Source organism: Anas acuta, chromosome 4 (assembly GCF_963932015.1).
Source record: "Anas acuta chromosome 4, bAnaAcu1.1, whole genome shotgun sequence".
Classification (NCBI taxonomy): Eukaryota; Metazoa; Chordata; class Aves; order Anseriformes; family Anatidae; genus Anas; species Anas acuta.
Genome location: NC_088982.1, coordinates 41752812 through 41776051, shown reverse-complemented (window position 1 = coordinate 41776051; position 23240 = coordinate 41752812). Strand labels below are relative to the sequence as shown.

The window sequence follows — 23240 nt, the reverse complement described above, 5'->3', positions numbered from 1 at the left end:
AGGTGCATGATAGAGGGAAGAGGGAAAGCAGTGAGAGAAAAGAAAAAGAGAGGGGTTTTGCTGTTTAATTATTAAAATCTGGGATTGGGAGTGAGAACTTGTTTTCCAGGCTTTGATATTTGCTGACAATTACCTTGGCAAATCTCATTTGGTGTGTTTTTTCAGGCCTGCTAAATATCTGTAGTTCTAGTTTAAATTCACTGAGGGTCACAAGCACCCAGCATGTTAGAAAATTCAGCTCTTAACTTCTCTGCCTTTAACCATCTGTTAAATAGCACCAATAAGTGACTGGTGACCTTCCTTTCAGAGTAGCATATGACGTCTAACTAGTCAATGCTTGTGAAGTATGAATGTTACTGCATTTCTTGATTATTAACATGAAATTGGTCGTCCTAGAGATTCGTGAACATTTTTAAAAAATATTCTAATTGAAATCCATATCTAATGCAGAACGTGTTTACTGTGGTTTCTTTTTCATTGTCAGATTATTGCTGTGAGAATGATATTCAGATGCGTGAATCTGAAGTGGAGAACGTGTTTAGGGAAAATCTATTATTTTATGTGCTCTCTTATTGATTTGACTGAACATTTCAGAGCTGTGGACATGCTAGGAGTTTGTTCTATACTAAATGTTTTCAAAATTGGCCTTTAATTCTTAAAGAGAAAGAAGTCAGGAAAAACGTCCCTGGAGGAACTTGTGTTTCACAAGGAGAAGACAGTCTGTGTTGTAAGTTTCAGGCTTCGGAGCTAGAAGGTACCTTTTTCAATAGAGAATAATTGGTCACGTTTTTCCTTTAGATGGAACGTAAGTTGCATTTCAGTAAATTTTACTGTCAGGTAAAGTAGGAAAGTAGCTCTGACCCTGCCTAGGTGGAACTGCAGCCCTGTATTGTGGCAAGGTTTGCCGTCCTCATCTGCCCAGGACGACCAAGAAAAAATGAGCAAAGATGAGTCTGTTTCATCTGTATGTTGTTTAACTGAGTTCTGAATTTGAACTCTATATGAAATCCATTTTTGCTGTCTGACAGCTGTCCTGTACACGTTGTCATTCTGATGTCTCTTTTAAATGTGCATCATACACCCCGTGGCTCAGTGCCTCGGCTGCACCGACCTGTGGATGGTAGCACTCGTGGGGGATGCGTGTAGCAAGAAGGAGAGCAGAAAGCAGGAGAGGGGGAAAGGGCTGGATGCTGAAAAAGCATGCAATGTTTCGCTGTGTTGTTTTTCGTGTAGCTGTTGATGGGGAGCTGTTTACAGTTTGGCAGCCGGTCATGTTTTCAGTGTCTGATCTATTGGCATGAGAAAAAGGATACAAATGTACATTATTCATGCAAAAGGCCTATGCAGTTATTTTATGGTGACTTACTAAAGGTCTTGAAACCTGACTTGTATGCACTGTTACCTAGCAACATGTTATAAAGTCACTGGGGGAGTGAGATGTATCTGTAATTTCGTATGTGTGCATATTTGGATGAAAATGTACTGCCAGTCACCAAGTTTACTACACAAGGAGAGCAATGTTCAAAGGAAACAGAATTTCTTTTCTCCTGGGATTTGTATTGTGTTATATACATTTAGCTTGTGCTTTCCTGCACACAACGTGCATAAATTCAGAGAATAAGTAAAAGAAATTCTCTTTAAACAAGTTGGCTAAGTAATAGCTGCATTTTTTGACTGCTTGCTGTGCTGAACCAAGTTCCTTTGAGTGATTTCTTTATTATGACACTCTCTTCTTAGGCCCATCAGAACTTCAATTATTGGCCTTACCTTTTCCATGATATAAATCTTTTGACATCTCAAACCGTATATGCCAATTGTAACAGCCAACACAGATTTGTCGAGACCAAATTATGTCAAAACAATCTAATTTTCTTCTCTGACAGGCCTTGTGGCTAAGAGAGAAGCAGTAGACAGATATCTAAGCTTTTAGAATTTGGCATTTATTCTTATTGAATATTGATGCCTTAAATGAGCATTTATTTTTGCTTGCCAATGTTTATTGCTCCTCCTCCTCTTTGTTAGCTTCAGTTTCTGTGTCTTCAGTTTCACGGGAAGCCTTGGGGGTCTGTTGGTTTTCATTTCTGGGCAGTTTCAGCCTCTTCTTTCTCCAAGTGTCTGACCCGGAGGCATGCTTGCCTGCCTTCGCACCCAAGAGATGCATTCTCCAGGACCAGCTCAGAGCAGAAGCTTAACTACTGCAGTGGGGTGGAAGATGGTACCAAATCGGTGGTTATTAGCTATCATCACATTTGAAATTGAGTCTTCATAAACATGTATATAATCTTAACTCAGTATTATTTCTGATTGCACAATGTGGTGCTTCTCTACTCTAGGTGAAGTCGGTATCAACAGCACGTTGAGAGTAGCTTGCAGGCCAAAGACAAGGGTTGCCTTGAAAAGGGAGCAGGGAGAAATGTGCAGCCATTCAGCAGACCGTTGCACAAATAGAAAATCAGGACCAGCAGCTAGGTAGCAGTTCTGTAGGAAGGGAACTGGAGTTGGTAACATCATACTGTTGCTAGAATGGCAGTCATTGTACTGGGATGTATAAAGAGAGAAACAACCCCAAAGAAGGGGGAAGTGATACTGCTCTTCTTAGACGTGGTAAAGTCCAAGTTCTTGGCATTATAGTTCATAAAGAGCATGGACAGCTGGGAGGGCTTCAAAGAAGAGCAGCAGAATTGACTAGAGGTTGAGAAAACATTTCCTGTGAGGTTGTGAAACCTGTAAGAAGACTACAAGAGTCGGGGGTGAATAATCTGATGTTAATTCATGATGATTAGGACAAACAATAACACGCTTATCTATTGCTATAGGTTTTAAGCTAGCATTAAGAAAATCTTTCCAAAACTTGAGGTTTTTAAACTTCTAATTGGCTGGAGAGATTGGGACATCTCCACCACTGGGGATTTTTTAAAAAACAGATAGCTGCCTGTCAGATATGGTTGATCACCTATCAGGCAGTAGGATGGACTAGATACATGTGTCTCAGTCAGTGAACCATGCAACAGGAGAAGCAGTTACAGGAAACTCCAGCTGAACAGCAAGTAGCAAGCTGTAGAGTAGCAGAGGTGGGGGGGAAATTACAGGTGTTTGAAGTTGGACCTGATTTTGAAATGTTCATAAATGAACCGAGATGATAGGGCTCAAAAAGGCTTCTGAATTTTAGTTCAGAAAGACTTTAGATTCAAAGAGGTAGGGCAATGCTGGTTTAGGTGACCTTCAAAGATCCCTTCAGTCCTAATTTTTGTATGATTCAGTGACACATTGGTTGCCACAAATATTTTTGGATGCATGCAAATCATGAACTAGAAAATAGGAACAAACATTGAAATCTTTTCCAGATTCCATTCCCTAGGTCCTACCTTAAGGTGGAAGATGCTTTTAAATTCATAGTGATATAAAAGGATTCTCTGAAATTTTATTTAATTTTGGAAGGATTATTGTTTATAAAGAAAATTAGTTGAAGACTCTTAACATATAACCTTACACTAGAAGAATATTTAAGCATGGGTCTATTTTTACCTTCAAACCTTCCCCCTCTTATTTTCAGTGGGATTGCCTGTATGCTTTAGGTTGCCCAAATACTTTGCTGGATCCGTGCTTTGCCAGGATGTTTTGTTCCCCCACTCCACTAATTCCTTGTCACTGCATTCGTATCATAATTTGCAGAGTATTTGCTTTTCCTGTTTTTAAAATTTCATTGGTAGACATTATACAACACATCTCTTTAAATTCTGATGCCCTTCCACCCACTTCTAAGGCTTCTTTTCTTCTGTAATAAACCATGGCTTTCACAGTGCTCCAACTTACCATGGCCACTGTGCTCTAGTGAAGTTATTACTGTGCCTATGTTGTGCGCAGCAGTTACTTTTCATAACATTCGAAAATAAATGAAACCCATCAAAATGAATGGGATTCCTGCACTATTGATCTCCAAGGAATTCTGTGTGGAAATAGTAATTGTAAAGCATACTTCATGCCTGGCCTCCTTCCCCGACTTCTCTGTGTTCACCAAGTGCATTACTCCAGGAAGCATCTCTCTCCATCTTCTGACGTTGTGTGTGCCTTGCTTCTGCAGTTCTTTTTATGTTCCCCAGGTTACTTGCATGGAAAAACTTTAATATAGAAAGGGGGAAGGAGGGATAACAGGCATGCTGAGTGTTTGGGGCTGGCCACGTTAAACAAAGAAAAACAGGGGTTCCTCCCAGTTGAAGTCACGTCTGATGTCACTGCCGTGCGAGGAGTCAGATCTTGATTTTGGAAAGTAATGCCAGCGTGGGATTTTGGTGGCTGTCCAAAGGACTTGGGCTTTGCATTCATGTTTCCTGAGCTGATTCCATTAATGGAGTAACAAAATTGTAAATCATCAGACGCACAAAATACTAGTAGATAAGCTAAGGAACTGCTTAGCTTACCCATTCTGTTTGCCTTTTCAAAAGTACTGCATTCCCTAAAGGTAGCACAAGTAACTTGAAATGTTGCAGCATTTGCCATTGACAGTACTGAACTGGCTGGCTTGAAGACTCTTCGAGCAGCTATTTTTAATAAAATAAAAGCATGTCCAATTAAGTTGTCATAATTGATGCATTTGTATAGTAGGTTCCAAAGAAAAGACCATGCTGTCTATATTTAGGATTCCTAGTTTATGCCAGAATGTAAATTTTCAATTGGAATATGTAAGCGGACGGGGCTGGCAATTATTCAGCCATATCCTTCATTTAAAAATGCTGCGAATTCCATAATGCTGCTGTCGGTGCAAATACCCCTGATGTCATCGAGATCTCTTTGAAGTGCCTCTCCAGATCCACATTTTCATAAAATCTATATGAACCTTTAATTTCAAATAAAACTGAAAAAGTGCAATAGCACAGCTAACAAAAAGTCGTGCAAATCTTTGCCACTGCTATGCCACCACCCTTTTCAGCAATTGCTAGTCCTACGTTCAAGAATTTCCTGGTATTCTTAAAACCATATGCATCATATTTTATACCTTGTAGAAATAGAGTTTAGCAAGATAAAGCAGTGTAGACTCTGCTCTAATTCAGTTGTTTAAAATGCAATATAACAAATTGCTTTTTTGTTTACTCAGCCCAATGCAACTTAAACGAAGATGTAAATATGATTCTGAACCAGCTCTGTGCTTACAACTTTGTTTTAATATCCACAGAAACTCATATTTAGGAACAGCTAGACTGATGTCTCTTGCTTCCCTGATTACACCATTACTCTGGGCAGAAGCCCTAGCTCATGAGCCACTCTGTCAGATCTATCCAAAACAGGAATTGAGGACATTGTTAGTTCAATCATCTCCAATTGTTTTTGTTTTGTTTGTTTAATTTTCATAAACAGCTATAAAGGTCATTCTGGTGGCACTTCTCTCTTTCTCCGTTCCTATGTAGAGAGAAGAAATTTCCATACTCCAAGGATGTTCTCCAAGTTCTTTCCTATAAGCAACAAATTTTGCTTTGCTCCTCCTACGCTGTTCCCCTTCTTTGCTTTTGCTCCCCAGAAGTTCACTTAGTCTGCTGTTGTTTTGGTTTTTACCTGGAAAGAAGACCATTGTCTTAGCAGATGTTAGAGTTTTGTTTAGCAGGTGGGATGTTGGCTGTATACCAGACATCTTGGGGTAGGGGGGCACGTCCAGTCCTCCAGGTGCTGCAGCAATTTGCCAAATCCCTCCATTGCTGTTGGACTAAAATGGTGTACAATTCTGAGAGGGGAGTAATAGGACTGGTCACTCTCCAGTGTTGTGGCTCATTTTGCTTGACTATGGGTCCTTAAATGCAAAGCAGCTTTAGAGAAGATCAAGATAATTAGCGACCTTTTCTAGACCGCTGCATACACAGTTTCAACATACTTAAGCCAGATAATTTGGAAGACCTCATATTTTAAGTGGTCTCTGGAAGCCCTGAGGTGGCAAGTCTTGGCACTATCGTATTTCTCATGATCATCTATTCTGCCATTCCACTGCTTTGATAAAAAGCAATGTTTTAATGCCAAGTGTCCTTGAGCCATAAGTAGCTTCCCATCCTCCTCTTTGCAGCCCTATATGCTGGTTTATTTGGCTGAGGGCAGAATAAAGGGTTTTGAAAATGAGATGTAATTGAGTTAGCACTCCCAGGAAGGGTAAGTAAAATGACATGCTCTTGGACAGGTCAGTACTCCAGGGCAGGAAGCACTAATAAGAAAAGAGAGACCAGCAAGATTGTCCTGCTAGAAGAATCGTATTTCTCCTTTTGGGCCACTTACGGTGTGGGCAGCCTCTGAGTGTAATAAGTTGAAGATGATTTATCAGCCCAATTGGATCTTAGTCTGGAGATTCTCCAACAGATTCCAGTTGTATAAATGTTCCTTGCAAAAGCCACTGGTCGCTTCTTCTGCAGCATTTGTACCCCTTACTCAGTTCTTGAGCGTCCCCAAATGTAAGCCATAGTCTCCATGCAGAATGCCAATACCTACCTGTGCATTTCAATTATTAGAGGGAAAACAGTGGAAGACTCAAGTCAGAACCTTTATTGACCACAGATGCCTTCAGGAGGATGCTGTCCAGCTTCAGGGAAACGTCTATTGAAGCCGTTGAAGATGCTTGGCTTCTTTGAACCACCTTGACTCTGAGCTCCCCCTGGAACAGAAGGCTCAGTGCATCACTCAGATGCACTAGCTCCAGTGGGACCTGGCTAAAATACTGTTCTTTCTTCCTGAGGTAGAAGTCATGCTATGGTTCTCTCCCGTGGTGGGTCTGAAGAGAATCAAAAAGGTCTCAAGGAGATCAGTTCCATTTGCATTTGGGAATCTGTCCTCCCTTTTCCCTCAGGCATGAGTGGCCTGCTCTCTCTCATCTTTCTATCAGTAGTCAAGGATCGCTGTGGTGGTGCAGCACTGTATGGTGGCATTAGAGATTTTCAGCACTGCTTTTGACCCAAACTGTAGATTGTTTTTGTCATGGCCTTCTCTTTTGTGGGGACATTTTTGTTGTGGATTCCACCCCCCTCTCCCCCCTCATGTTCTTTGCTCAAACAAGGTGGCCAACTCCTTGCTGTTTGTAACTTGTAACTGAACTTGGCTGAAGCAATCAGCCCATTTTTCCTTTCTCAATTAAGAACATTTTGAGCATTCAGAAATCCTCGGTGAGTGGACTGATGCTGTTAGCAGCTCTTATCAAAGCGTTTCAGATTAGTGGCAGATGCCCAAGGCTTTTCTTGTGGCATTTGGCAGTTTGAGAAAAGTGTTAAAAACTTTGATCTTCTACTTTTGCCAAATGGATCAAATGATCCCAGTTTCCAGGAAGATAAAAATTGGCATTTGGGAATCTTCTTTGATTTATTTTTTCAGGATATGGAATGGAATGGAATGAATGTAGAAGTATCAGCCCTGCTTCAGAGACTGCTGCCTGTTGGTTGGGTTTTCAGTGTTGTTCCTCCCTCCCCTCACTGTGTATTTCTAAATTAAATTGCAGTCTTTTTTTGGATTCAGTCCGCAGGCAACACATCCTTCAGTCTGTTCTCATTGCAATTCAGGATGAATGTAAGTTAACTACAAATTAAGTATATGTACGTGTATCTATTTTCGTATGTAGATAGATGATGTTATTCCTTCTGGGGAGTAATAATTTTGTAGTTCAAAAATACTTTAATAGACTCCAACATCATCTCTTTAATCCTTGTCTAGTTCCATTTTTATTTTTTTTTATAAAAAAAGATCTTTCAGTCTTAGGGTTTTTTGTTTGTTTTCAATTGGTCTATGTCAACTTTTTATTTCTCTTATTTGCATTTATTTTTCTTAGATCTGTTTATTCTCCCTAATATAACTAGTGGATGCATCATAATGGCTATTATCCCTTTGTTAGAAATCATGACTTTTTTTTGTCTATAGTTTTAATGTATGAATCTGATAGACTGGACAGCCTCCCCCCTTTTTTATTAGTCCTTCTCTTTAGGTTTCATTTACACTGGAATCTGCTTTAACATGTTTCAAGAAAGAGCAAAAGCCCCACTAATTGAAGCAATAGTGTTGAAACAGACCTAGTAGTTGTCTGATTTTGTTTTTGTTTTCTTGGGAAAGAAAAGTGAGGTAAATATACCTGGTTTTTGGGATTTGTCTGATTAAGGTGTTTGATTTTTGGAAAGTGTGGTCAGTGAAAGGAATGTGCTGACAGTTAACAAAACAAGTATCTACCTCTTTCCTAGTTTATTAATTCTATCTTTGGACTGTTTGGTCCAAAACAAAGTAACTAGAGTGGGCAGAACCAGCTACATAGATAAGAACATTAGTCCTGGATTTCTTTTTTCCTCTGACGTGATAATTGCCAAATGCCCATCATCAAGACTCTTCTGGGTTGTTGGACCTTGGCTACATTTTGTTTCTCATAGGTGAGGTCTGAGAGACATATAGGGACAAAATGAGTGTACAGATCATGAAGAGCTTATTTGGGCTATGCCTAATGTTACACTGGTAGATTTGTTATCAGGGTAGCTTTTGCGTTGGTGTCCTGGGTGGTGGCTCAAAGTGTGAGAGAGCAGTGGATCCCAAAAGGCCGCTGTCACTGCAAGCTAGGGCCTGATTCTGAGTTAAAGTTCCTAGCTTTAGGCTATGATATTGTATACATTTAGTTACAGTTGTTTTACTTGTGTGTAGATGTTTTTGCTTTGATCTTAACATGGTTTTTGGTAGACTATGGTGAAAGGTTGCAAATACACTGACCTGTGTATGTCAGTTCAGCATCACCGCTGTATTTTACATGGTAACGTGGCCTGCTGATCTGGTCCGTAATGCTTCCTCTGCCTGTTTCATTTCATGGGCAGAAACATAGCAGGCTGCACAGGTTAACGACTGTTCTCAGTGGGTCTTCTTTACCTCTTTGCTCAGACTCATATTTCCTTTATGTTCTGGAACAATTTGAATTGATGCCTTCTTGAAATGAACGCATTCAAAAGAATTTTCTCCAGGTTCTCAGAAAGTTCAGGAAGAAATCTCTGTTAGCAGTTGCACTCTGCTCCTGGTGGAGGCATTTTTCATATCTGCAGCAGCTAGAGTGGCTTATTTGAAAGGGGGAAAGACTTTCGTTTTATTTTTTGGTGAAAACCAAAAGATCAACCTCAGGTCAAGCCCCAGAATAGACTGAGCTAGAAAGAAGATGTAGAAGGCAGATGGATTTTTTTGTGAGTACCTTGGTGAAGTTAAGATTGATTTGGGAATCTAATCTGTATTTTGGTGAATTAAAACATACTTTAATGTTTCATATCTCTGCTTTTGCTATTTTTTAAACAAGGAAAAAGTTATTCCTAATGCCGGTAAAAGCGCTCATAGTTCACAAAAGCACTTAGTTCATAAGTGCTTGTAGTCCATACTAAAAACTACATGTATAAACTGATTTCATTTCTGAAATAGTTAATATTAATAGTCCCAGTGTGTATGTATGGGCTGAATATGTATGAATATGAGGAAGTAGACCAAGGGCTTAAGCCAGTGAACTTTCCCAGAATTTGGGTTGATTTGACCTGTCAGTATCCTGCACCTTCAATTGAATGTTACGGTCCCTCTGGTATGCCATTTCCTCAGCTTTTACTGTTCTTGCCATGGGTGTGTAAAACAAACAGCTCCAAACAGTTAATGCATATTGACTTCTAATGCCCTACTGTGCAGTAAAAAGTGTTGTGGGATGCTTCCCTCTTACAAGGGCTGAGCTCGTCTGTAAGAGTCATGAGGGTAAAGGGGTGAATGTCATATGGAAGGAGGAAAATACCTGGGAGAGGAAAGACAGGTAATGGTGAGAGAGCTTAGAGAACAAAATGGGGATGACGATCTTTCATATTTGTGAAGACAAAGATTTAAAGATGTGAGAAAGATGTAAACTCATCAAGCTTTGGGGCACTGAAGGAGTCACCTACCATGTGTTACTCTGCGTTTAAAGTGGAATTTTGAACAAAAACTCTAACATCTGACAGGAAATACCTCTTCATGGTCAAAAGTAAAGAATTAAAGCTGATCAAAAATAATTCAATTTCTTTAGCCTCCTATTAGTCATGCAGTCTGTTGATGAGATGAGATTATATTGCATGGTTTTGGAAGTATTGTTTAAGAAGTGTTCTTGGTTTTATCCCTTCAACTAAATGTAGCACAAAGGATCCATTGCTGTCTAGTAGTATCTGAAAGACCAGTCAAGAACAGCAGAGTGCAAGGTGTAGGTTTTAAACATCCTCAAAATTTGTGTCCTTCTCTGAAGCTGTGTAGCAGCTTACACGGGGGATTTGAAAGGATATTTATTATTATTATTTATTATATTATTTATATAATAATTTATTTATATTTATATATAAATTTATATTTTTATATATTTATATATAATAATTATTTATATAATAATTTATATTATTATTATTTATTTATTATTATACTTTTTTTTTTTGAATGGATGTAGAACCTGAAATAGTGCTCTAAAAACACCAAGCAATGCAGAGTTATCTAATAAAAATCCCTCAGTTCTCTTTTTTAACTAATACCAACTTATAAGAACCTAGGAATTTGCAGTTCTTTATTTACACCCCTCTTAGTTTTCATATATTTCTACTCTTTATCTCTTGCCTCTTTTTCATGCTCTTAAGAATTCACTATGTAGTACCCATGGACTTTGCCAAATCTGCCTTTATGTGACATGGTATTATAAACTTCCATCAAACGTATGGAAGACATGCAAACCAGTGACCTTGTGGCATGCTTTGTAGTTGGATAGGGACAAAAGAAGAAGGAGAAGCAGGATGTTTTCCTGAGCTCTGGTTAGATGCAGTTTTTGTGATTCAAAACTGTCCCTTGGTACAGGAGAAGCAGATGCCTGTTTACCTCTTGAAGCATCTTTGAATGCTGTTTGACATTCTTGCTTCCAATACCTGCTTTAGCATTTTTCAGGTTGTGGTTTCTTACTGTTACTAGCTGCTCTATGATTCTATATTACACACCTCATTAAATCTGCCTTTTTCCTTCTCTTGACAGCTGCAAATCAAAAAGAGCCCTTGACTCCAAAGTTTAAAGTGAAAGATGAGCCTAAGGATGAAGAAGCTGCAAGTTCAACCTTGTCTCAATCCAGCTATGTGTTCAGCCAGGAATCTGAAGCTTCAGCTCCCAATGTCCCTGAGGAGAAGCTCAAACCACAAGAACCACAGACAAATGTGATGAGGCAGGACATGTCAGTCAAGGCAGCATCTGAGCTCCTCATGAAGCTCTCAGGTAGATATTTAATTTAATAATATTCAACTTAATATTTTTTCAAGTATGCTAACAAGGTTACCTTGCAGAAGGAGAGTAACGAAGCTTTAGTAGGAAGTGAAGGAACAAATGAAAATGTCTCTATACACAAATTGATATACATAAGACATCTCAGTTTGTTCTGTCAGCGTAGTGTCTAATTATCTGTATTCTGCACAAATTTCACTGGTCTTCAAATTAATGACTACGGAATAAGTCAAGGGAAATGAAACCTTAAAGCTTTTAGATACTGTTATTTTTAAAACGTACCAAAACATTTTTATATCAATGTATTCATATCTGTGTCATTTCATTAACATCATAAAAATATGTCTGTACTGAACTGTACCTGATATAACTTAAAAAATGCTTTTAAAGCTTTTTTTTTTTCCTGACAATCTATTGTATTCAAAATTGTAATATCTGCTGTTTTTTTTAAGAAAAAAAAGGTAAACTGATCTGCCTTACTGCTGTTGAACACTTGAATTTGCCTACATTGCCTTTCAGACAGTTGGACAGTATGCATGTGTATACACATAAGTACTGTTAGGTCTGGAGGGAGCCAAATAAAATGTATGTTCTGCTAATTATGCTTTGTCTAGCTGTCAGAGTTGATGTTTAACTTTAGGGAAAGTAAAAAGTTTGAGTTCTCCCTGCTGGAAACAGGATTTAAGTGAATGATGAAAAGGATTTGAACTTCTAATACACTTAAATTTTTAGTAGTGAGAAACAAAAGTTGGTCTGGGAGCCTAGGATTCATACTTCCCCACTTAAACTGGATCAGCTAGCATTTAAGTCTTCTCCAAAACTGGACAAGACTTCTTTGGGGGAGTGGAGGGGTCAAACAAGAGGTACCATTGGAAACACAAGTTCACCAATTTCTGAGATCCCTGCCAAATCTATCTGAAACTAATTGGCTTCATTGGATACTGTCAGAATTGAATTTGAGCTCAAATTTATACCTGAAAAACTTCAGCTCACTAGGATCTTCCCTCATGAATTCTAACATGTGATTAGTTCACTCCTGTTCATACCTGCACCTTTTAATTTATGGAGGAATTTTGAATCATTGATTTTCAGACCTCGGTGTTGATGGTGCAAAATGTGGATCCCAAGTATTAAAAGCTGATCACAGAAGACGTTTCCCAATTTTTCGGGCTCTCAAGTAACAAACATCTTGTTAAAGATAAAGTGCACTGTTGCTCTTGGTATTTGGTTCAAGTATGGTGTTCTTGTAACAGAACTTTATGGCCTAATGAATGTTAACCAGTGACTTTATTTCTTGGTTCATATAAATGTATATAAACATTTCCATAAAGAGCCCCGTAACTTAATGATTTTTCAAGTGCTTCAGAGACACTAGGGTTCTTTATTGTGAATGTTGAATTCAGTACTAGCAGGCTGTGTTTAAATAGTTCTGTTTCAGACTTCATTGTATGAGAGCATTAGCGACTTGAACGTCTCTTCATGTGGGTGAAATCTGGTGTGTAGGAAATCTTGACCAAGTCTTCCGTCACTTATGCTGGGAAACCCCAGTGTTTAAAGGTTCCAGTAAGAAGTACACCAGCATAATATATATTTATGATTTCTTAGTGATTGCACAGTTTTTGCTGACAGTGGTTAATCAGTGTGAATGATGAATGGTGAAGATTCACTTAAGATTTAGCCAGTATTACTGCAGTTGACATTCCTGAATCAGCCAGTGGGTGGGGTTATACCAAGTTTATTTCTTGTGCTGTTTTCAACTTGCACTTTTCTGAATTACCGTCTAAGACAGAAAGTGCAAAGAGGAAAAATGCTAACAAACAGCTTAATGTAAGACAAATGTAAGAGGGAAATCTAAGATCACTAATCTCTTCAGTGTTTGTTTTTTGTTTGTTTTTTAACTTGTTTGCTTTAACTGGTAAAATATTCTGAGATTGCTGTTGACTTCCCAAATTATTTTAAGCAGTTGTGCACTTTGTTTTTAGTGACGTAGTACTTAAACAACTATAACACTTTGTCAGAACAAAGTGAAAACAAGAACAAACTTCCTCCTTTTTCATGATACTTTCAGTAAGAGAAAAAAAATATGAAAAGAGTGAATATGTCTGGATGTTCTAATGTCTGTGGGAGATCTTCAGTCAAGTGCACTTATCAGACTTGATATATTGCATAATTGGGTTTAAGTCAGGTCCTTCTGGACTCTGTATGGTCTTGATAAAGACTGAATGGATTACATCCTCGACATCCTTGCCTTGTTATTTTCACTTTCTTCTACATGCTACTAATTAATAAGAAAACTGGGATTGCATACAAACTAGGCAAGGGATTTCTGACACAAATAGTATTTTGCTTTCTGTATTCCTGCCATACGTGTTTCTGTTATCCCCTAGCAATAATATTGCCGACTGTTGCAGCCTCATGGAAGCCCCTTGGGATTTAAACGTGTACCTTACAGTCTCCTTTCATGTGAAGGATGCATTGGCTTATGTTTTTCACTGGAAAATCGCATTTTCCAAACAGATCTGCTGTTGTGCTAGCTCTTAATTGAGCTTGTGCAGTTTAGTGGAAAGCCTTGCTGGCTCTGGACCCTAGTTTGGGCTGGTAGATACTGTAAGAGAGGCTCATTTGTAAATCACCTGTGCCTTGAGAATGTAATGCAGAGACTTGCCAGCCACTTGGAAATCACTCTAAAACTAGGAAAAACTTAGAAGAATAAACATATTTTATTGAAATAGTATATTGATAGAACATTTACTAGTTGTCATTGTAATGTAGATGTACAGAAGCAGGAAAAAATCACACATACAGCTGTCTGTATTTTAGTTCTACTGCACAAGGTTCTCTCTTTTCTCTGAAAGCTAAAAAGCTGTCAGGACACTTGCATGCTTGTAGCAGCAGACAGCCAGTGCTTAAGGTCAGGCCCTTACCCCGGCTATTACTTCAGGGGAATTGGACCTTATCTGGAGATATTATGCCCTTTCATATGAGTTTTCTCCACTGCGTTCCACTTGAATTCAGATCTCCTACCTCACAATTCATAAGCTTGATAACTAATCAAGACCTCACATTTTGAACATTTCTTCTAAAGGATTATTCAAACTAGGAAGGCTAATGTCATTTCTAGGGCATGTCTAGGTGGAACTCATTTCCATCCAGATGGGCAAAACAAAACAAACAACTGATCTGATGTCTAAAAACAAATGGAACACCCATTTGAAAGAAATGGTGTTTGTGGGTTAGCAGTTCCAGCTTAACTACAGACCCTTCAACCCGTGTTTTACGGAAGGTAAAATGACTGCCATGCCTTATACAAACGTACAAAGGTGAGCTGTGAGAACAGCCCATTAGTAAGTTTTCACTGAGATGCGACACTGATAACCAAACGGAGTTGAGGAACTAGCAGAGTGGGGCAAATCATTCCCATCTCAGCCTGGGAAGTGTGCCATCCATGCAAGATTTTAAATTCCTATTAAACATTGCACAGAATCACTTAAAATAAATTGAAATAATGTATTTAAAATACACCTGAACCAGTTTTCTGGTTTACCCATTCTCTTTTATGGAACAGCAAATTTAATTCTCCAAATGTTTAACTAAGTGGTGCACCCAGTGATCTTTGGTCAGTTTTATACTCTCAATCTTGTAAGATGAAAGGTAGGTTTCAGAGGAGGCTGAAATTTGAAATAAATTTTGCGTTCATGTACTGATGTTGTTGTTTAAAAGATTATTTTCTGTTGCAGTAGTCATGCCACTCATATGTTTTGGGCACGTATTGTGTTTCAGAAGCATGTATTCCTTTCCCTTCTTGTCCAAAAAGGAATGCATTGTTGGAGATGTATAAAATCTATTCCAGGTATGAGCGTTTTATAAATATTTTACCCTGGTGCCTTGAACTATAACATTAATAAGCTCCTGTTTTTCCAAGAAATGTTGTCTGAATCACATTTGCCTTTATTTCATCTGTATATTATTTGTGAGTTATAGTCATTCTGCATTTCTGCAGTAACCTAGGTCTTTTTGTTCTTCTTGCAGTGGATCAATTCCCTATGTATTGCAGATATCCTTGTTATCAGTAGCATATCCATGACCTTTGTACTATTCAGTTCCTTTGTTTTATGAGTACTTCAGTCCTCAGGTCACACAGTGTTTCTTGTAATACACCAATTTCCCAGTACAAACAATGCATCGTAATTTTGGGCTATCAGCAGATGAAATTAGTGCATACTTATTTCTTGTGCCAAGATTGTGAAATAAAATGTCGCATACAATTGATTTCAAAGCCATCTTTGGTCAACTCTGTTTATTATTACCTATTTATATGACAATTCAGAGCTCTTTCAGCACAATTGCTTGTTGTGGATTGATTTTATTTATTTTTTAAGTCCTTATCTACTTGGAATTTTTTACAGTAATTTCTTCATAATTAGTTTTGTTTGACACTATATTTTAGGTTTAACTGAAACCACGTAGGTTAGAGCTTGTATGAAGAAAAGTGAGGGGAAAAAGAAGAGAGAGGGCGGGGAGAAGGATTGTACAATTCTAGATGTAAGATGAAGGCCAGAAGATGAAGGCCAGAACACGCCAGTGCTCTTCCCATTCTAAAAATGACCCAGCATGTATCAGGGCACAGTATAGTGAAGGACTTTCTGCGAAGGCTTTACATTAGCTTGCACAAAAGCTACTCCAGTCAGGAGCACAGACTTCCAGAAAAACTAAATGAGAATACAATTCGTAAAAATTTGTTAAGTAGCAGTGCTACCCATGCTTGTGTTGGCTGGATAGTTGGTGGCAGAGTTACCTTGTTTAAGGCTTTGGTAACTTTCTGCATGACTCCCATCAGCAACATGAAATAGAAATACCAAAAAGGAGTCTGTAGCTGGTAAGCAATTACGCTTAGCAGTAAAAAAAATCTTCCAGGTTTAGTGGGTTGTGTTGGTGGTCTTCTGGTTTATTGTTAATATGGCAAAGAAAACTTACTGCATTCTTGGAGTGAATTGGGTGGCAGAGAAAGTAGCCTTCCTATATATTTATTTTTCCTAACTCTGGGGACTGTTCTGGGAAGCGCTTGTCTGGATCTCGGCTGCAGTCTTTGAGGACAGCTGTTGTCAGGACTTTGTAAGATATGTTCATACCTAGATTGCAGGGGAGCTGTCGAGCACTTTTATCCCTGCTTAGAGAGCCTTGATAATGGAGGCAGGAGTGAAAATACAGGGAAGTTTTTTGTTCCCTGGTCTCTAAATGGCTCGTTAGAAGGCTCTGGGCAGCAGCAGGTGCTTCTGCAGAAGCCGGAAAAAGTAAGTGGAGAAGTGTCTGACCCAAAATAAGACTTTCTTTGAGGGGAGCTGGAGAGATGCCGTGGCAAGTCACATCAACAGATTTTAGTCCGCTAGCCCAGTTTTTTGTGTGTGTGTTTCCAACAGAAATGTGAAAATCATTGTTAAGAGTGAAGCTGTAGTTTAATTATAGTATAAAAAAGATACAACTTTTAGCAACAGCAACAAAAAAAAGCCTACAGAAAAGCAAGTACCTCATAACAGAGCCTAGCTTCAGGTTCAGTAGATGTTCTGCTGGAGGTTTAAGCTAGTGCTACAGTGCTATTGTCTTCCTTTATTTCATGTCAGGGAAATCTTGACGTTTAATGAAAAACATGTTAATTTAAAAGATTACATCATTTAGAATAATAAGAAATCATATCTGTGTTTCAGATGTGTTTTTTTTGGTGTTCTGGTTGTTGGGTGGTGATTTTTTTTGGTTGGTTGGTTTTTTATTAATTTATTTATTTTAGGAAATTGTCCCTGAAGAGTTCAAACACAGCCCCTGATCCTTTGCTTTACTGCTGTTCCTTGATGGTGTTCAGGCAGGTAGGAGTTGCCACAACCCTAAGTGATTGTGTCAATTTTTTCAAACTGTTGGAAGATTGTAGATGCACAGTACTTGCAGAAGGACCTTGCAGTCCCCCAAGGATTTGGAGAGTCAGTTTGTTAGGGCAAGAGAACTAGAGCCAGGCTCTTTGCAAAGGCACAGCTTGCTGCAGAAATGCTAGAGTAGAATTTCTTGAACTGGGAGACTTTCATAGACTGGGCTATGTTGTAAAATAACTATTCACTGCACGTGTAGACTTTTCATCAAATTATTTTTGATTTATTTTTTGTGAACATTTAAGGGGTTGGCTGTGTTCTGCAAGTAGGATCTTTCTAGTAAGCACTATACTCCTACTGCTCAAACAGAAGGAACAGCAGATGCATATTGCAACTTCAAATTCTATTGCTTTAATTTTCTCTCTTCTTTTTTTTTGTTGTTTGCATTTCTGTGAAACTGAGCCTTTAGTTGAAAAATTCTATAGCATGGGATTTGAGTTCTACTTTAACAGATATCAGCCAATTTTTGGTTCTTTTTTTAATGCAGGATCATGTTGCATTGATTCAAGGCTCATTGACATTGTCTTCTATAAAACAGCAGCTTGAAAAAATACTAGCAAAATAAAGCATCAAGCACAGTGCCCTAGGGAACGTCAGATGTTACTTGTTGTGTCTCTGTAGCAGAACCTTCAGGGCTCGCCAACTGTTCCCTGCCTCTAAGGTTTTATTTAAGCTGTTTTAGGGCATGTTTATTTCTAGCAAATCAGAACAATTAGCATAACAAAATGCCCGATTCTCCGTACTGAAAGCTTTTGAAGTCGGTACAAGTTGACCCACTAGTTACCCTTGTCTGCTTGATTGCGAAAACTAGTACACGAGTCCAATTTATAAGACATATGGGGAAGACTTTCTTTTCTAAGTTGATTCATAAAGTTGATTTGTAAAGCTGATGGGCATTTCAGCAGATATGAACATCTCAGAATTCTGGTGAGAGGCTGAGGTTTGAAATTAAATGACCAGGAGAAGTATGAATGGTTTAAAATGTTTCACTTGATTTCAGGAATGGAAAGTAGTTGGACTGCTATTGTTATCAGTGAAAGCAGTATTTGCTATATGGCTTGTGGTTTTTTATTAGTTCTGTGCACTTGCTTTTGACTTTTATCTCAAATAAGGTGAAAAACGTACTGTGCTGCATTAGAAGAGCATGCTTAGCATGTGCCCTGTATTTAGAGCTGGATGAGGTCTGCATGAGAACACTGTACTGTTTTGGGGCTCCGTGGCTCTAAAGGGCTGCTGAGAGTTTCTAGAGAGTCTAGAAGAGGGCTGCTAACCTAATTAAGGGTCTAGGGCTCATGACCTGCAAGGAAGCATTGAGAGAACTGAGCCTATTTAGTCTGGCAAAGGAGAGACTAAAGGCAGATCTAAACACAGCCTGCAACTACTTGAAGTTGACTTGGAAAAGCACTGGAGTCAAACCCTTCTGTGTAGTGGCAGATGATAAAACAAGGGGCAACAGCTACCAGCTGCGACTTGAATGGTTCAGCCTGGACATTAAGAAAAGTTTCTAGTGCAGCACTAGATCAAGTGTTTCCCAGGATGCTTGGAAGTTTTGAAAATGCTGCTAGATAAAGGTGCAGCAGAAGTGATCTGGTGCTGATGATTCATGGAATAAGTAAGTTCAGAGAGGACCTCCATAGTTCATCTAATCCAGACCCTTGCTCAGGGCAGATCCAACAATACCAGGCTGCTCAGGGTCTTGTCCAAGAATGGTGAGCCCAAGCATCCCTTGAGAACGTGTGCCAGTATTTGACCAGTCTGGTGGTGAAAAATTTCTTCCATTTATGTGGAAGAAGTTTCCCACATTCCTACTTGTGTCTGTTGACTCTCATACTGTCACTGCACATTTCTGAGGGAAGTCTAACTTCAGCTTCTCTATCACTTCTCTTTATTCATTAGAGTCTCAGCCAGTAATAAAATGACTCTGTAGTGTTGTTCTCTTAAGGCTGAACAGACCCAGTTCTCTTCACTCTTACCCTCTTAAGTTTTGCAGCTGCCCCTGGACCATCTTGGTAGCCCTCCACTGAACATACTCAAGGATGTCAGTGTCCATTCTGTACTGGGGAGCCCCAAACTGGGCACAGCACCCCAAATGCAGTCTCACTCACTGCAACCCATCGAGCCCTGGGATCCAGCCATGCTTCCACCTGTCTTAGTCTGCTTACCCACTCCACACGTTACCAGTTTGCTGATACAGGTATTTATTAATGGTGATGCTAAAGGCCTAGCCAAAGTTCAGGCAACAAAATCTGTTGTTCTCCCTCTGTCCTCACAGCCCGTCATTTCATCACAGGAGGCAATCAGGTTATCAGGTGCGATTTGCCATTGGTAAATCAATGCTAGCTTTTCCCAGACACAGTCCTGTCCTTCACAGGTTTGGAAATGGCTTCCCAGAGGGTTTGCTCTATAATCTTTTAGGAGACTGTGGTTAGGCCGACCAACCTCTAGACAGAAATAAAAATACTGTTGTCAGGAACAGTACCTGGAGGAAATGACTAATGACTATTTGTCCATATTTTTGAGTACAAAACAGTATTTGTATACAAATAAACCTAACTACTGCCTTTTGCATGGGGGAAATGTGATCTTATTAGGTCAGATGCAGTGCTAGGGGCTCGCTGGTTGTAGGTATCCTGCAGTGAGGTGCACTCAGCATTTTATCCCACAGCTCTGGAGAACGTACTGAAATGCACTGCAGCTCCTCCCTGGTTATCCTGTTCCCAGGAGCACAGGGTATGGTGTGTGTTGAAGCCTCTTCATGGCATGTGGCTTGTCAGTTTGTACACCAAGCGACCAGGATGGCTGGAAATACCCTGACAACATCTGCCTGGCAGTGCAGGTTTGGCAGCAGGCGCAGTGTCCTCTCTTGTCCCTCCTGAGTTCTAGACCTGCTTCTGCAACTGGGAGGCAGACTGAATCTAAGCAAAATGCTTAGGATTTGGAAAGTATGCTTTTTCAGGTGTATTTGAGTCACGGTGTGTTATTATTAGGTTTCATCATGCATATTGGTTTATGTCAGTGCAGCAAATGCACGTTTGCAAATGAACAGCAATGCTCATAACTTGAGCAGGTGCGTATTTTAAAGTTTGCTATTTCTCTTCCTTGTTTTGTAAGATAAGTACTATGTTAACACATCTTCTAAAGTGCTCTGGAAATCTAGAATTGAGAAGTGTCAAACAAGTGCCAATAGTTGTTTGTTTGTTTGTTTGTTTTACCATTGTAGGGTGTGTATTTGGTTTTAGGATAACTGGAACTGCAATTCCAGTAAAAAGTGAAATCTTTTCCTCGTATCTCTATTTGCAATGAGTGTGTTTAAGTCTACTAGTTTGTTGTGCTTCTTTTTATCCTCCTTTTTAAAAGGTAAAAATGTACTGTATTTGTCATGACATTGCTAACTTCTTGCTAATGTTTTCAGAACGTGTGCAAGGAACTCCAGTGTTTCTGTTCTCACTTACTTTACATGCCATTTTTTTGCATTGTTTTCCATGAGCTGAGGATTTATGAATCAGAATCCTATCTATTTTAAGATGGTGCTGAAGCAATTAAATCATATAGTTTGTGGTGGGTTGCTTTGGAAAGAGGATTTTTATGTTTGTCCCTGTTTCCGTTTTCTTGTCTGTTACAGGTAACACCTGTATTGTGGTAGTCCCAGCTTTCTGACTGAAGTAGCTTGAATGAGCTTTCTAAAATTTGGCAACCTCTGTCAGAGGCTGCAGAGAGGCATTGTCTAAGGGTAAATTTCATAGCCCCTTTTGCTGCCACACATACTTGAGGTGACATTGTCACACCTTCAGGGCTGAATGCCATACCCTAAGCTTTTAGGTAGCACAAGTATTGTTCTGTGCTTTCTTGATGGTTGTTTTGTTTTGTTTTGTTTTGTTTTAAATGAGTGCCACTACTTTGCAATTCCTTGCACTTGTGAATGCCAGAGAAATTGAAAGCTGTGGAAAAATATGCTTCCTCCTGGAACAGGACTATCCAATACTGCATTTTTGCGTATCTGACGTGGAAAATTGTCTCACTTGATGTGAATAGGATGAAATTCATTGAGGGTTTTCTAAACCAGATGCTTAAAGGTAGACTGCTCTCTAAAGAGCATCTCTGTGGCTTCATGATAGCACATCCATGTATGCAATAACTTTCTTTAATTTTGTTGAGCTACTTCTGTATGATAAAATTAACAGTAGGGGAAAAAAAAAAAAAAAAAAGGTGTATTAGGTCATTTAGTTGATCTTCTGCCAGAGAAGCAGTGTTCACTGCTGTACTGTTGTTCTGACCTTCATCCAGGTTAGTTTTAAATGAATAGCAGACCACGTTTAAATGAATAGCAGACCAGATCAGAGTCCAGATATTTTAAAGCTATTTGAATTGTTATCCCCTGGTTTTTGTTAGGAATTAGATGTCTGTACTTTTATAAAAATCTGGGATGAAGGAAATTACTCTCATATACGAACTTTGTATTCTGATACATTGCCGTTTATTTAACCTAGTCCATCTACTCAAGGAGAAATGCAAAAGTGGGAAAAAAGCCAAAGCTATCATGATTTTAATTATTTGAACCTAGAGACCTTTCAGTGTACTTTAAAAGCTTTCGCTACACTACGACCACGTGAGGTACCTATGTAAGGAAATCAGGGCTGTCTCCTTACTGCACAAACGAACAGAAGGGAAAATAATCTTCAAGAAGTTGCAGTCTGACTGTCTGTACGTGAGATGTGCGTGGCCATAACCTTTATTCTGGTCCTTTCTTCAGCAGAAGATCTAGCACACCTGGGTTCTCTGCCTGCAGCTTGTGGTGTGGTTGTTGCTCACGGGACAGGCTGTATTTCTCTTTGGTTAGCTTTGTAAAATTGTCATTATCACCCTCCCTGTCATCTCTGTGTGTTTGCTTTTGGGACTTGGACTATGACAGGACTCACATGTGGTAGGGACGTTCTGCAAGGTCGAAAGGGTGCAGCTGGGAAGATAAAGGTCAAAGGAAATTATCAAATATGTGAATTTAGTTAGGGCAATTTCATTGTTGGCTGATTGTGAAGGAGAGAAGGTCATTGGTATTGCTCAACTCTTGCCTTAGTTGGGGTTGTATCAGTCAGTCTGATTGAAAAGCATTTGCAGGACAGGGAATTAAACTGTGTGGGGCAGGAACAGAAATAGAAAGAATATTTTAAAAGCAGAAAGAGCAGCAAAGGTCAGCTTGACTCTGAACCTAAATTTGGCAGCTGGGTACAGAGCTCAGTCTGTCAGACATCTGAAGAACTCATTTGTTTGTGGAGTTACCTGAGCTTTTGATTGACAGTGTTACCTGATGCGTTCCTTTGCCATCCTGTGTTCAGTTTCAATGCACAGCATACTATTTTTGCACTTTTCAACACAGATACAATGTTCTGTGGCTTCATAATAAGAGGCTAATGGAAGCTGGGGAAAAAAGGAAAAAAGAAAAAAGTCTGTTTAACAGGGGGAAAAAGGCATTATATAATAATATTTCTAACTCATCTTCAGTTGAAAATTTCCAAAGTCTGAAATGTATCTGGTGGATCATAGATGGTAAAGATTTTTATCAATGTTTATATGTTTCTTTTAAAGGTCAAGAAATGTCATCAGAAAAGACTGAAAGCACTTCATGTAAATCATTCCTGGAGCATATCCAAGTAGCTTTTATCTTCTGACTTCGATTTTTCTTATTTTAAGAGCTGTGAGCAGCAAAGCCACTTTTTCTCCACTTAAGGACAACAGGAATGTGGGGAGAGGGAGAAGCCAGGGGAACGAAAAGGGACTCAGTGGAACACATCAGTTCAATTTTACGTGGAAGGTGTATGCCTGCGTGCTGAAGGGTTTCTGATCATCTTGCCCGGAGGCTACAAGATGGCACTAGCCAGTTGACTAGCTTGAGGGCATTATCAGAGATGACCAAACCGTGTTTTGGTGCCTCCAAATGTCATCATAATATTGGGTAGTTGGAAACATTCATACTTGGAGTAAAACCTGTGAGGCTGACACATTCCTATGTGAGTTAGCAAAGAGGGAAAAGACAGAGAGGGCAGCAACAGATGAATTTCTGAAGTGAAGCTGGGGGAGGGGGAGTCTCCACTTTTTTCTCTG

General features: G+C 39.2%; 1 protein-coding gene across 11 annotated transcripts in view; it reads left to right on the top strand.

Annotated features, from left to right (window-relative positions):
• The window catches only part of ZNF827 (zinc finger protein 827), a 165070-nt gene that overhangs the window by 101036 nt on the left and 40794 nt on the right, over positions 1 to 23240 (top strand). For all 11 annotated transcript variants that reach the window (XR_011096146.1, XR_011096145.1, XM_068680859.1 and 8 more), the window contains one exon: positions 10990 to 11223. Coding sequence is in view for 9 of the 11 variants with exons in the window: in XM_068680859.1 (XP_068536960.1) it covers positions 10990 to 11223 (234 nt within the window). In the remaining 2 variants the exon portion in view is untranslated. The remainder of the gene's footprint in view (positions 1 to 10989; positions 11224 to 23240) is intronic.